At 34.6% G+C, this 15,342-nt stretch overlaps 1 protein-coding gene across 1 annotated transcript; it reads right to left on the minus strand.

Annotated features, from left to right (window-relative positions):
• Positions 1-5,913: 5,913 nt before the first annotated feature.
• On the minus strand, positions 5,914-15,171 carry TSPAN19 (tetraspanin 19). The gene is given in 7 exon segments (XM_062492513.1): positions 5,914-5,966; positions 5,969-5,984; positions 8,309-8,452; positions 11,931-12,005; positions 13,173-13,302; positions 14,543-14,613; positions 14,722-15,171. Coding segments are annotated over 7 exon segments (555 nt in total). The 5' UTR covers positions 14,788-15,171.
• Positions 15,172-15,342: the final 171 nt, after the last annotated feature.

Consider the following 15,342-nt stretch of genomic DNA (forward strand, 5'->3'; position numbering starts at 1 on the left):
ATAAGACTTGATCCAGAGAAGAAATTATCACAATGCCTAAGCGCAAGAAGAACTCCAATCAGGCTTGCTAAGGATTAGAAAAATTGCAAGAATGAGGCTAGGGACATTTAAACTTTACTTCTTGTTTTTCCTCCCTGCAGTGAATGTAGGCATATTACCAAACCTTTTTATTCCATTCCTCTGAGCTTCTCAACAATTGATATGTACCTGTGTCTGAGCTAGTAAAGTATATAAGATGGTGTTACAGAAATATTAAAAGTGTATCCAATCCACCTAAACGTATGAAACATTACTCTGATAATGACTGATGAATGGAATTACTTATAAATAAGAGCATGATGCGTGTGCCATGAGAACAGACCCCAGTCCAGGAATGTTGGAGGTGAGGTACTGAAAGTTGTAACAGTCATGCTGATCAAATAATTAAATCTGAATTTTTTTCAGACTCAAAAACCATTAAGAAATTCTTCATTTACATTCTGCAATTATTTTTTTTTCCTGAAACTGTAACTATAAAATGAAACAATGCTTTGCCAAGATGTGCTTTATACTTTGAAGAACCACAATCAGTTTCAATGTAGCCATTAAAATAGATGGGTGTTGGCATTGACAGTCAGACTAGAATGATACTGTTCAGGATATCATACATTCATTCTCAATTCATGATGTTTACAAATAGCATAGTGCCTAAGAATCATGTGTTGTACTAGACTTCAATACTTCATGTTAACTTGAGCAATCTGTATTAAAATAGGACAGAGAGCCAGATAGTAAACTTGTGATTTCTGCAATACTGGGAAAGTGTGGAATTACCGGCAGAGATCTGTGTGGGACTAGGTAGGCTGCCCAGGGGAGTGGCTGAGTCACCAACCCTAGAGTTATTTAAAACACATGTCCATTTTGCACTCGGGGATATGATTTAGTGGTGGACTTGTCAGTGCTTGGATAATGATGAGACTCAGTGATCTAAAGGTTTTTTCCAACATAAACAATTCAATTACACTGTGATTCTGAGTCTCAAAATTGCAAACTACAAGCATTTATTTCATAGAGTGAAGAAGTTAGGGGCTGCACCATCCAGCCATTTGAGACATCATTAAATTCTTTATTCTACACTCAACAATAAGGGGAGAGATACACTTCCCTCATTTCCCATGGATGTCATAAATGCTAATATTGCTAATATTAGCAACCCATTCCTCCAAGGCTATCATGCCTTTTACCTGCTCTGGAAGGCCCTTTAAGTTTGCCCTACATTTCATGATCACTAGGCACACTGGAATGGAATTGCATTTGGGTGAATTTATCTTAATTTTGTCATTACTTCCCAATAATTTAAGATTTTGACTGCCAATGCATAAGAACACTGATTTTTATTCAGACACAAAAATATTTTAGAAGGTAATTTTTGGAGCAGTAAGTTTTGGTCATTTTTGGAGTAGTAAGCAGTAAGTTAAATCCAGTAAATTTCACCGGTGAAAAATCATGACTTTTCACAATATTGAAATGCTTTATCTGGTTGATCTAGAAATATTGACATTAAATCTTTAGAAACTCATTATGTAATTCAGTATTTAAAAAAATTAATGGAGCTAAAAATAGTTCAGGCTGGGAAAAATTGAATGGTAAACATGTACAGTTCTCATCACTACATGATGGGAATCTATGTGGGAAGGCTTTTTTAGAAATATGAAACATACACCCTGTTGTCATAAGGAATAAATGCCATAAGTTCTGTGATCAAAGCATTATACAAGACTATCTGCATTTGTATTTAGCACAGCTGAGAATGTTGTTTAAAGAAAGGTCACCTTTTATTTTGAAACATTAGATCACTGGGATCATATGTTAATGTCACTACATCTGCTAAAGCAAAAAGGGTATTATTTACTGCACTTCCCTTGTAATTCTAGATATTTTTACAGGAATGGAGAATGGGAGCTTGGCTAGTGATTCTTAAAAGAACTAGCAAGCTTGACTTACTAGAACAAAAAAAAAAGCTGTTCTCATATTCTCATCTCACTTTTGTCCTTTGTATTTTTATGCTAGGTATTCCTTTTTGTTGTTTTTTCCTGCTTGTTTGGGTTTTTATTTGGGTTTTTGGGGGGGATTTTTTTTTTGGTTTGTTTTGCTTTTGGGGATTTTTTGTAAATGCATGGTAGTTTTACAACTGGTAATGCCCAAATAATAAAACATGATTTCAAATTTCATTACAAAGAGTCATCCTAGACAAATTACCTCTTTAATCTTTCCTGTTTTTTGAGTTTGGATCCTCAAATTCTTGGATGTCATGCCTGAAATCATCCAAAATGTTCTAGATCAAACCAGTATTTAAAATGTGTAAACCTCTTCACCTCTTCCTCATGACTTTTAAGCTGAAGTGGCTCTATCAATAGTGTTTTGGGAGCTTCCCATTCAGAACATATACATGACATTCACAGAACTGACATTGATTACATTAGCTTTGGATAAGTACCAAACACAAATTACAAATGTCCTGTGGGAACTGCAGCTTCTGTTCCCTCAGGAACTGAGCAGTATGAGCAATATAATTGCAAAACAAATAACCGCAATTTCTATTTCTTTCAGAAAATGAAAACAGAATAATCAGGTGGCACTCACACCACTGTTTTTCTAGGGCTGCCTAGCCATGTAGACAGGCATAAAGTTAATTTGTGCCTATCTTGCCCAAAAATTTTCTCAGCACTTCAGTGACTATGCAGTTTCAAAGTGCCTGTTATATTTCTATGTGTCAGCTAGCTTGTACCTGTATCCCTATAAAAATTCAAGTCTAAACTGAGCAGTGTAGGATTTATTCAGAGCCACCTGACCTCTTATTAAGCCCCCTGGAGAATTCTGCAAACATTAGTCACAGTGAACATCATGACTATTTATTTGATGTAATGCTGACGCTGATCCCATTCCCTTAAATTATCTAATGTTATAATAACTGGAAAACCAATTACAGAGATAGACAACATGTTTTCAGTCTCATTATCCTCAAAAGGTTGAAAACATTTAAAAATTTCAAGTCATGAGACACTGAGGGTGCACTGAGAGTAAGATTCAGTGTCCTTCTACTGAAGATTAACCATTGTGCATCCAGGCACATAAAAAGGTGGAGCAGATATTAAGAAAACAAGAGAGGGCCCAATTTTAGGGTAGGGTTTAGAGCATCCAATGTATAGAGAGGAAGAACAGAAATTCCAATTCCTGAAATGTTACACTGGACAAGTGTTGACCAAAAAGACCCAACAAACAAACAAGTGAGCAAACAAACTGGAGAACCCGAACCCAAAATAAATAACCAAAACAAAACCAAAACCAAAAACAAAACAAAAACAAAACAAACATACAAACCAAAAAAAAAAAAAACCACAAAAAAGCCACCAAAAAAAACCAAAAAACCACAACCAAACAAAAGTTTAAACAAATCACTACTTTATTGCAGGATTATTTTTTGCAGGATTATTTTTTGGACCCATCAGAGCCTTGGATCAGCTCCTCACAGAGCTGCATGGCTGCGAGTGCCAGTGCCCAGCCAGGTATGGGAGAAAGGCGAAGGACTTGAAGTGGGACCACTCTGCAGCAGAAGAGTGCTTTTAAGCCAAATGAAAGTGACTGTGCAACCACAGTCTCTGTTTTCTCTCTTTACTTTGCATAGAAAATTTATGCAGTTATGATTTCTACCGGCACACTTGCATTAATAATTCCTTTAAGGACATCTCCTAATTTTAATGACGCAACCTCTTAGCTGAGCTGGATCCACTCATCAGCTTACAGAGCTTTAACACAGCTACTGAGAGTTGTTTCCCATGCCATTCCTTTGAAGCACAATCTCTCAACATAATTTTCTGTTAGTACAGTGCCATGTGGCAATTAGCTTCAGATTTACTCAATATGTTTTCAAGTGTGAGCTACGTATAAAGTGTATTTATGGCATTCTGCAAATCTTATGCTTATTTTTTTCTATCACCTGCATTATTCTTAAGCTCCCTGTGTCCTCTAGTGGCTACCTATCAGAATTGCATAAATTGGCAAACAAATAATTGTTTACATTTATCTATCTCAAAATGTTTTAAAAACTAATTAGCTTTCCACCCTATAAATTTTATCCTGTGTTCATTCTTATCCCTTTTTTACTAAATTTTATATTAAAAGTGATATTATATAGTTATTCCTAGTAAGCATCTGCAGTGTATGTGTCAATATTGACAATTTTAAATATAATCTTCTTGCACACACATGTTTGTCTGTTGTCTAGTTATCTGTGTGCTTGCTGGAGATTTTAGCATCCATTATGAATTGAGGATGGTTATACAGGTCTTACCAGGTATTGTGGACCATTTCCTTACATACAGAGTCCCATTCTTCTCTCACTTGGGCATGCCAAGTTTTTCCTTAGAATTTTAGAAGTTGCTTCAGTCCATCCTAAAATCATATTTGTGTACAAACCACACTACATTTTTAAAGAATTTGGATTTCAGCCTACTGTGAAAAGCTAGTATGTGAGCACATAATTGACAATCGTTCCATAATAAAGATACATTAAGAACAAATACAAATTTCACATGTAACTTTATTTGGGACTTTCTGAATTCTTGACTATATTTTATCAAAGTGGGGTCCAGTTCATTTAGTGTTAGCCATTCCAAGTTGTAAAAGCTGTAAGTTAGGGCAAGCAGGCTCCCATTCAAACCAGCAGAATAATAGTACTTCTAAGAGCATATAATTCTATAATATTGACCTAGGAAAAAGGAAAAATTGCTACTCTACAGGAATACCTTATACTTCACATGCCCTAGTATACTTGTCCAGCTACAAATGGCTGCACTTAGCCACATCCTCATATCCCTTTGAAACAGGAGACATGATTATTATTTTAAGTGCAACAAACCAGTGAAACATGAATAGGTATTTATTAGATTTGAATGTAATTTATGTGAATGAATGTGCTAGAATAGGAAGAAACTGTCCATGTGCACTGAATAGAAGTATTTGTACATTTGCAGAAGATAGTTCACACTGAAGTATTTTATACTTCCCAAAATGTAACTCTTGGAGGGAAGGAATTTGAAGTTCTCTAAGTAAAAAATTCAGCCTGTGGCAAGCACTTGAAGTAGAATTATTTTCAGTCTAAATAAAAAGAAGATACCAAATGTATAATGATCAGAAAATTGATTACTGAAAGGGAAGTTTTAGAGAAAAAATAAAAAAATGCTACCATATATGCTTGCAGTACTACACCTTCCTCTGTTCCCAAGATGTCTCAGGTTGACTCATTGATTGGATAAAGAATATTTTAGAGTTTCAAGATCACTCCACTTTGAACTACTAAAGCCATTTGATTAAATTATAGGTAAGAGACATAGAGTGAGAAAAAAAAAATATGCCAACAGCTACTCTCCTTGGAACAGACCTGAGAACTCCAATATCTGTAAATTCAGTGACACTTCTTGACATTAAATTTCACAACAGATAAGGACAAAACAGAGAACGACTAGAAAGAAAAGTAAAAGCCTAAGGAAGCAACATTTAGTACGTTTTTTTCTTGACCAAATCTGATAAAAGGCTCCTTCTCTTTCATAATTGCAATGTACTATATGTAGTATGATTTGCATCACTTTGAACAAGTTGATCCAGGCACTCAGGAAACTACTATTCAGCTAATCAGGAAGATTTGTTAACCAGTGAGTGAGTAACATAGTGCTTCAAACTTTAACACACAAAATTTTGTTGCATACTACCACAACCATAGTCATGAGCAAAACCCAAACATAATAAAGCCCAAATATTAATATTATCATGATTACAGCAAGTAGAGCCTGATCCAAATTTTAGTGCGAGTGATTTCATAGTCTGTCATAAGAATGGATCAGAGAATCCTTGCACCACAGCAATGTTCAGGAGAGTTCATGATTCATTTGGCCAAATATTATTCTTCCTGAATTTTCTAAATAGCTGGTGAGTGTGATCAAAAAAATCTGGAAAAGAAAAAAGAGTGAGATAAAAACAACAAAGAAAATGTTCAAACTCACCTATGACTGAGCCAATCTGACTGCTATGAATGACAATGCAGAGGATATAAAGGAGAATATTCAGGATGTCTAAAGACATAAGTCGAATGTTCTGCATAAGTACAGATTTGCTGTGTGAAGTCCAGCAAGTCACTTGGGTCCCAGTTCACAGAACTGAAGTATCTTGAAATCTATTTCAAGTGACACATAATTAAGTATTAAGTGTTAAATGTTTCAGTACCCTATGAATCTAAAAATGGTTGGATTGAATGACCTAAAGGTCTTACCCAAACTAAATGATTCTATGATTCTTGGTCTTAGCTCCTGAATGGGGATAATGGTTCTTTGCCATCTGACAAGAATGTGTCAGTGATAGTATATTGAGGATCATGAGACAGTCATGATATGTGACAGTGAGGATTAGCTAAGTATGAAAAAAGAAACTTTTTCATTATTGAACTGGCTCCCTACATACATCTATGGGAAGGTACAACATATGGAAGAGGTAAAATAGGCCATGCTTTTAATTGTCTGAGTAAAAATGCACTGATTTCATATTCAACCTCACAATTTTAGATATTATTAAAAATCCTTTCTCCTGCCTTCTGCCTACCTTCAGGGTATCTGTGGAGAGAACAATCAATTCTTTTTGCCATTATTCATGTGAATTTGTTCTGATATTGAAAGCTTTATTCTTTTTGACAGACAATTTTCTCATACATATATGGGAGAAGAGATTTCATTATTTTGCCTTGTTTGATTTAGTACACTCATGGAGTAGGTTCTGTACAAATAGAGGACAAAAATGGCCTTTCAGTGCAGAGATTTTACATGCTCTTTAACCACTTCCTGACCTTGAAATACTGTTTGCTTTCAGAAGTCTGGTCAATCATTTCATTTTACAGGCTTTGGACAACATAATAGCTGATGGTGTTTGAATATAAGGGAGATTGTTGGTAAACAGGGCTTGATCTTTCTTCTAACTAAAATTGATGGAAATCTTTAAAAAATTTGTAGAGCATATTAAAACTAAATGGCACTGGGTTGATTTTTGCTCTCAGTAAGAAAAATTATTACAATTTTGAAATTTATATTGCATCTTTACAAGAACATACTTTTAAAATATGTTGTAGAACTTTCTATATGGCATGTTAGGTTCTTGTATTTACTTGCCAGAAAGCAAATACATCAGTAATGTCTATTGTGGAATATTATCTATATCATTATTTAAATTATCTGAGCTAAAGAGAATGTTCTTAAGGAAATTTTACATTTTTGCATGGAAATGTTCCAGAACTTCTGACTTAATGAAGTTTTTGTGTGTGTTTAACTGAGAAATTAAGTTACAAGTAGATGCTAAAAAGAATATCTTCAAGTTTTCATTGATTCTTATGAATTGCACATGCTGAAATGGATGAATCTTCCTGGTTAAAATTTATATTTATTATATTGCTTTTTAAAACAATTGTCAAATTATTATGTAGATTAAAATAGGTACAAATACAATAAAACTTATACATAGATGTTTTCTATACTTAGAAGTGATTTTCTTTTTAATAATGACAAGGGTTTGTAGAAACAGGGAGAAATTCAGAACTGATGAGCAAAACAAGAGCAGATGTCACTGGACAACTTCCTATTATTTACTGCTCTGCATTGTCAAGAAGCAACCACTGGCCGCTGCATTTTTGTCCTCATTGGCTAGTCCTAGTAACACTGCATGGTTTTTAAAAGGCAATAATATGTAGCACTTTTATCCAGCTCAGGTGGTGATATCAGATGGTCGTATGCAATCCGGTCCCTGGATATTAAGACACATAAACCCTAACATGGACCAGTCTTACAAAACACATCACATTTCAGTTAAGTTATCCTATTAAGTAATGGAGAGGCCCTAGAAACAAATAGTACAATCAAGTGGAGACATTGCTCACAACTGCAAGTGGAAAATGTACTGTATACTGTTTATATACCACTGCTTTCCATTGTCATCACTGATATGTGCAGCATGGGTTTATGCCAAGATACTTCTTAAACCACTTCTAAATTTCCCTGTGACATTGTGCTCCTGTTCTATTGAAGCATTCCTTGTGTAGAACTGCCTACATGGCTGACAGCTAACAAGTAAAAAGCAAGGCTTCCGAATGACCAGAGACAAAACAAGGAATATTGTTAGAACTTCGGCATTTGTTAGACACATCTTGAAGGAAAATATATTTTTATACTTCTTTCTCTAAAGTCTATTTAGTAACAAAAGTTACATTCTTCAAGAAATTATTTTTATTTCTTACCATACTGTATGTTGAATCCCTTGGGACATCACAAAACCATTTCTTCAGATTGTATTTTGTGCATGAACATGGGAACCGAGTATTATTTTTCTTTGCTTTCTTCCTATCCCACTGTGTGGCATTGTATCTTCCATAGAATTCCATCTTCAATAGTAAGCAAAATCATGTAACTCCAACACCTATAAAGATTGTTGCATACAGTTTTTACCCAAATGAGTGCTAGCTATTAGTTAGTTGATTAAATTAGTTGGATATTTTCCCTCTGTATTCAATACAGAAATATTTCTACAGGAGATGATTTGCCCTTGCATATGCATAATTTCCTATGATATGCGCTGGATAATACAGACAACAACAGCATGATCCTATAATATACTTTTGAAAGGAACTGCATCCAGCTCTGGAGTCCTGCACTCAATATTTATTCTGCATCTGGATTTCTGCATCCAGCTCTGGGAACCCCAGCATGGGAAGGACATTGACCTGCTAGAGTGAGTCCAAAGGAGGCCACCAAGATTTTTAGAGGGATGGGAACCTCTCCTATGAAGAAAGGCTGAGAGAATTTTGACCAGCCTGGAGAAAGCTTCTGGGTGATTAAGTTGTGGCCTTCCAATAACTGAAGGAAGTCTACAAGAAATTTCAAGAAAAGTTTATCACAAGAGCATGTAGTAACAGGATGTGGGGCAGAGGCTTCAAACTGAAAGTGAGTAGGATTAGATTAGATTAGATTAGATTAGATTAGATTAGATTAGATTAGATTAGATCCTTTACTTTGAGGCTGTTGAGGCAGTGAAACAGGTTGCCCAGAGAAGTTCTGGATGCCTCACCCCTTGCAGTGTTCAAGGCCAGGTTGGATGGAGCTCTGAGTAGCCTGGTCTAGTGGAAAGTGTACCTGCCCATGGCAGAGGGATTAGAACTTGATGATGTTGAAGGTCTCTTCCAAACTCAGGCCCTTCTATGATTCCATGAACATTTTTTTATATTCTAAATTATTCTAGAATATCTAAATTAAAAAATAAAATCATTACAAATCCAGATTAAAGTAAAACATTTTGACTATATCCCTTAGCCACACAAAGTATTTTCAGTGTAGAAATTGTGCAAGCAGTAAAACAGACTATAGCTAAATATTATTGAAAAAGCACAATGAATGTGCTTTCATAATGAATGCAAAGGTGACAAATTTTATAAAGCATATAACAAATAAATATAAAAACACAGACACTCAGATGGAAGAAGCTTCAATATGGACCAAATTTTGAGAATATTTATTTATTCCTTTGTTCCTTTTAATTGGCAAAAATTCTCCTCTCTGAAATCTTTAGCAGTTTCCCTTTTCTAACTCATTTTAGTAGCAACAGATCTCTCTTCAACACATAGCTCAAACATGGAGAACAAAGCAAAAACTAGACCGTGCTCAAATAATTATCAGCTAGCTCTTCCCAATAACCTACTTCAATACCAATAAAACAAAAGCAAACTAAACTATCAAACAGCTTGGAGAATGGAATTGTTTTCATGTAGAAAATTCCAGAGGATTCTCATTCTGGATCAGGATGAATCTTCAGAAATATTTGAATTGTTTTGTGGGATGAAAATCTTCCATATTTTAGCTCAGAGATGCTAAACAGGAACAGGAAGCTCTCCTTTCCCTGTATAAATATTTCATTTCAACAACTCCATGAGTTTAGTTAAAATAGTAACCAGCTTAAGGAGTACATTAAATATCACCAAGAATATATAAAATATAATTAATGATCTTCAGGATTTTGTTTTTCTCATAGCAGATGCCAGTGATTCCAGTAGCTGGGTAGGTGGTGATTCTGTGCTCCTATGACAGCCCAATAAAACTGCAGTCAAGTATACCAGCACATAGTCCAGCTGCACCATTGACATAATGGGGTCACCATTAATCACTTGAGAAATCATGAATGCCATGAATGGATTTTCAAAGAACAGATTTTAAAAATAAATTGTGAATGCATTTGTAATCTTGAGACTAGACATATATGCTTTGTGAGTTATCTGGAATGATCAATTGTCTTCAGCACTCATTAAAAATGATGTAATTCGCCTCTGGAAGAAGTCATATTAAGGAACTCACAACTGAACTACAGAAGCATATTAAACCATATTAAGCTGTTAAACTGTAGTGTAATTAAAAGCTCATAATGTAGAATTAATTTCAAAGGTGGATAGCAGATCGCTGGTCAAATGCATTCCTAACATCTTCCAAAAAAATTGACAACATCCAAATATTTTAAAGGACTTTCCTAAAGAAGCAAACAAATTACCTGATGCCAGGCCATAGAAAATATTTTGAGTAATAACTAAGTATGTGTATTGAAAGTAGTAATTTGCAAGCTCATTTTAGACCTCAAGCACTATTTCTGAGTCTCAGTGCAAAACCTATTCAAGTTTTCTCACAGAAGGAGCTCTACTCTGACCTCATAACATCTCTGCTTGGTTCACATCAGCCTTGAGACCAAAGCAGAACAAGTGTTTTATGGTATCTAGCGTTGTAAAAAATACCAGGACTCCCATTAATTTTTCCAGCAGTAGGAAATTTTTCAGCTTTCAGTGATCAGAACCCTCTGCTCCTACATGAAATAAGAAGTTCTCCAAGAGTTTAATCTCATCAATAGTGACCCATATAACAGCAAGGAATCTGCCAATACACATCAGATAATAGCAGAAGATCTTGAAAATTTAATCCTTTACAAAATGAAAATTCCATCATTAATCAACAGTTGATGAAAAAATTTGATTATACAGACACACTTTGAAGGACTAAATGTAATTTATTTGTGATGTACTCTGCCTGAATACAGGAGGCTTTGGAGAACCATATGAACTTTATGACAACACTGTCATTGGAAGTTTTCTTAAACCATAGTTTTGAAATTATGGAATAGAAAACTGGCCAGGCTGGTATTGATTACGTTGCACATAACACTGTGAAAACTACTCAAGCTATTGCAGTTCCTATATGTAGAAAAATAAATGACTGAATAAAGTTTCAAAGTGGAACAGTTACTAGAGACAACAGCTATGTTGGTATTTATTGTAGCTTGCTGTTCAAATTGAAGATACATATTCCTTAGATTAGATCTCTGTTTGTACCTAAAATACAGGTTCAAACAATAAAGTTAATAATTCACTGGTCTACTTTGCATGCTGTGATACCAATAAATCCTACTATCAGTTGCACAGGGGATAACTGCTGTCATCTGTTAACAGATACAGCTCAGCATCTAATGCTTCCACCCATGCCTGCAGATACCCAGGAAAGAGGGACTTCCTGGGTAATCCCTCAATAAGGAATAAAACTGTCCCTTCCACTGCTGATTCCACATTCCTGAATAAGAAGGGTATTTATTTTTTGCAGGGGTGAAATTGGAAATATATCTCCATGCACTCCTATTTACTATACTGAGCCATGCTGAATTCCTCAAATTAAGTTTTTCACATGATCTACTATTCCTGGTCAACATATAAAATAGTCAACTTCAGTCAAACAGTAATGCACTTTACCGTGAGAACTGAGTATTAGGCATTTTTTAATTAATTGCATGAAACAACTTTGAAGTTATCAGCAGCTCCACATAATTTACTTACATACCTCTTCTTTTTTCATAATTATCAGCAGCAATATTGCCATCTGCATTACAATCACTAGGATTAGAAAATTCATGTACTGAAAAAAGTGCCCAAATCCAGCCAAGCTATGTAGAAACATTATTTTGAATAAGTGACCAATACAATAAAAAATTCCAGAACCTCATATACAATGACTATTATTTAGAGTGATCTCAACAAAAATAAGCATTTCTTTTCCTGGAAACCTGTGGAAAGTGATGTCATAGTCTAAGAAGCAGACTTCAAATAAAACACAACTTGCTGTGTTGGGATTAAAGACACAGCCATAACTTTCTTGGAAGTGAAGAACAAAAGCTGATTTTAAGTGGCTCTGCTTCACTGAACAAAATTCTTATTAATATATTTACTCTTTGAAAGACAATGGTACCTAAGCCCCTTGCCTATTTAAGAAGTTCTTCAAGCTATAAGGCACAAAATAAAAAGATCATTGATATTGCTTATTTCCAGTGAAGACAAATTTTCAACCACAGTATCTAGATACTATGATAATAGATGATTCCATGGAAGTTGGAAAAGAGATAAATGTTTTTCTTTCATCACCTTACAAATTGTGAGGCACACACTACATGCCTAGGCAGTGCAGGGGGAAGAAGGAAGAAGTTTCCTGGTTACAGCACCTGGGCTTCACTCTTTGTTGTGCAAATTTATATTTGTAGGGCTTAACAAATGAATCAGTAGCGCAGTTCTCTGCTTCAGCCTAAACCAGATCTGTTAAAAAGGGTGACAATAAACAAAAGATGGAGGAAAAAAAGGTGTCAGAATTATAATAAGAATGTATAGCCACTATGCAATTTTGCAGAAATAAAAGTGTTATCCCCTTAAAAAGCAGGAACTGCATATAAACAGAGAGTCTTCAGTTTAGTCTACACAGGTAACAGCTTTTTAATCATACTGTGATATTTCAATATTGTAGCCATACTCTACCTATCTGTGCCTGTATTTAAAAGCATCCATGCAAATAAATACAGTGGTTAAAATAGTTTCTGAATAAAAGCGCAAGTATCTTGGCATTGAAAACTTTCAGCAGTGATATGCAAAAATCTTCAGTTGTGTTGAGATTTCATTTGAACCAGGACTGTATCTAAATATGTCTTTCTATCAACAAATTTGTATGTGGAAATCATACCAAGATAAGATCACATTTTTCATGCACACAAAATTCTCTTTCATTTTACAAGAAAGTTGTAGGCTACCTTCCACTTACTGTAACTAGCAGACATTTGATTTCCACAACTCCGAGGACTCCCACGGCTGATGGAAAAGTAATAACAGATCTGGTGCCAAGTATTAGACAAGAAAGGTATGTAGCTGGCTAGTTCTTGACTGAAGAAACTGTAACACAGTGCATTTGTACTGTTACTTATTTTCCTTTTATATTTATGAAACTCCTACTTGCACAATTTATTCCAGAAAAACTATTATATCTTTGCAACACTATTACTGAAAGGATGGAAGTAACAGAATGATAAAAGGGTGGTAATATTATATTATTATTATTATTATTACCACCTATAGTCACAGAAAGAAAAAAATATTTTCATAAATTTAGACAATGGTAATAATGTATGAGTTGCAAACAAAACATTCTCAATTGAACAAGGTGCACCACTCACAGTGAAATCAGAGAAAAAATACAGGTTAAGTTTACAGATTTTTTTTCTGTTTGCCAAGAATTATTAACACATGCGCAGATCCTACAGGGAGACAGTTTAATATTTCTCAGTAAATTGAAGATTCAGTGCTGTCCTCCCTCTTTGTGACTGGCCACTTTCTCCTTTGCATTCCAACCACTTGTGCATAGATATGGAAAGTAGCATTGGTTTTAATTACTTCCAGACCAACTGTTTACTGCATTGGATGGTTCCTATGCCATTAGCTTGGAACTGACACTTCTTAGCCAAACATAGCCAAGGCAGTCTGGTCTTTAAGAGCACATCTGTTGTTATGTGACCCAAACCTTACTTTTCTGAGGGAAAAAAAAATAAATTATAGGCATTATGGGGAAAAGGATTCTCCATATGGAGAGGTGCATACTTTTATCCATTCCACCCAAATCCTCACCTAAAGGACCTACCATCTCTTCAAATGCAAGTTAAACTCTGTCTGGTAAATGATATAAAGAAAAGATGAATAGAGCTGATTTATTTTTCAGTGATTCATCCATAATCTATACAGCAAGACAAAGAAATAAATTAATTGCATAAATTATAACAATATTTAAATTGTAGATATAGTAATATGTTTTCTCCTATTTGGTAATCATACCACGTAATGATGAAAAACGTGATCAAGAAAAAAAACCAACCTTACTACCATGCAGTTCAATCCAATACTGCCACCTTGTGAAAATCTATTACTTCTTCTGTCAATTACATAGAACCATAGAACGGTTTGGGTTGGAAGGGACATCAGAGATCCTCTACTTTCAACATCCCTGCCATGGGAAGGATCATCTGCCACTAGACCAGGTCGCTCGAAGCCCCATCCAGCCCAGATTTGAATACTTCCAGGAACGAGGCATTTTTATTCTGCAATCATTTAAAACAAAAGAAAAAATTCTACTTATACTCAGAAAAAACACTGAAGAAATTGCTTCAGTCAAATAAAAGTCACAAGCCAAATGTCAAAAACATGAGACACAGAGCCTGATGGGAAAGGGAGGGGAAGGGAAGGATTGTTTTTTTTTTTTTAATTAAGAACATCTTAAAAAAATTTAAAGCTACTAAATAAGAGAAAGAAAACAGATTTCTTGCCTAGATAACTTCATTGAAAATATTCAAATAGCACTTCTGTATTTGTTTTTTATCTCTTATTTTCATTTTTTGTTTTCAGTTTTGGATCACAGGTGAAATTATAACCATATTTTCAGTTCATTATGAAACAGATATAAATACTCTTATAAATTTTAAGTCACTGATATATTGAACAAAAAGAAATAGCAGCAGTAGAAGCATCAAGATGGTGTATAGTCACCATTGTCTTTGTTACACTGTACACATGTTTTGTTTTTTGTTTTTTTTGTTTGTTTCAGTTTTGATCTTTTTTATTTTAAGCTGCTAAAGATATTTGGAAGCAGCATGTATTTTGGAAAATTTATATGGCAAGATTTACATAGCCTGGCATACACTTCTTCTTCTATTCTTCAGTGCACTAATTAAATAATAAGGATACAAGCTGAAACAAAGAGACGACAAATGTGAAGCTTCTGCAGTCAAAAATTATATTGCATTAATAACTTATTTACATAGAAAAGACATTACGTACATATCAAATTTGATTTTTAAAAAAAAAAATATTCAGCAAACACAAGCTTAGCCTGCCTTGTGATGATCCTCAAAGTCTGGATTTTAAAACTTCTGTTGGATTTCAGCATG

Source organism: Cinclus cinclus, chromosome 4 (assembly GCF_963662255.1).
Source record: "Cinclus cinclus chromosome 4, bCinCin1.1, whole genome shotgun sequence".
NCBI lineage: Eukaryota > Metazoa > Chordata > Aves > Passeriformes > Cinclidae > Cinclus > Cinclus cinclus.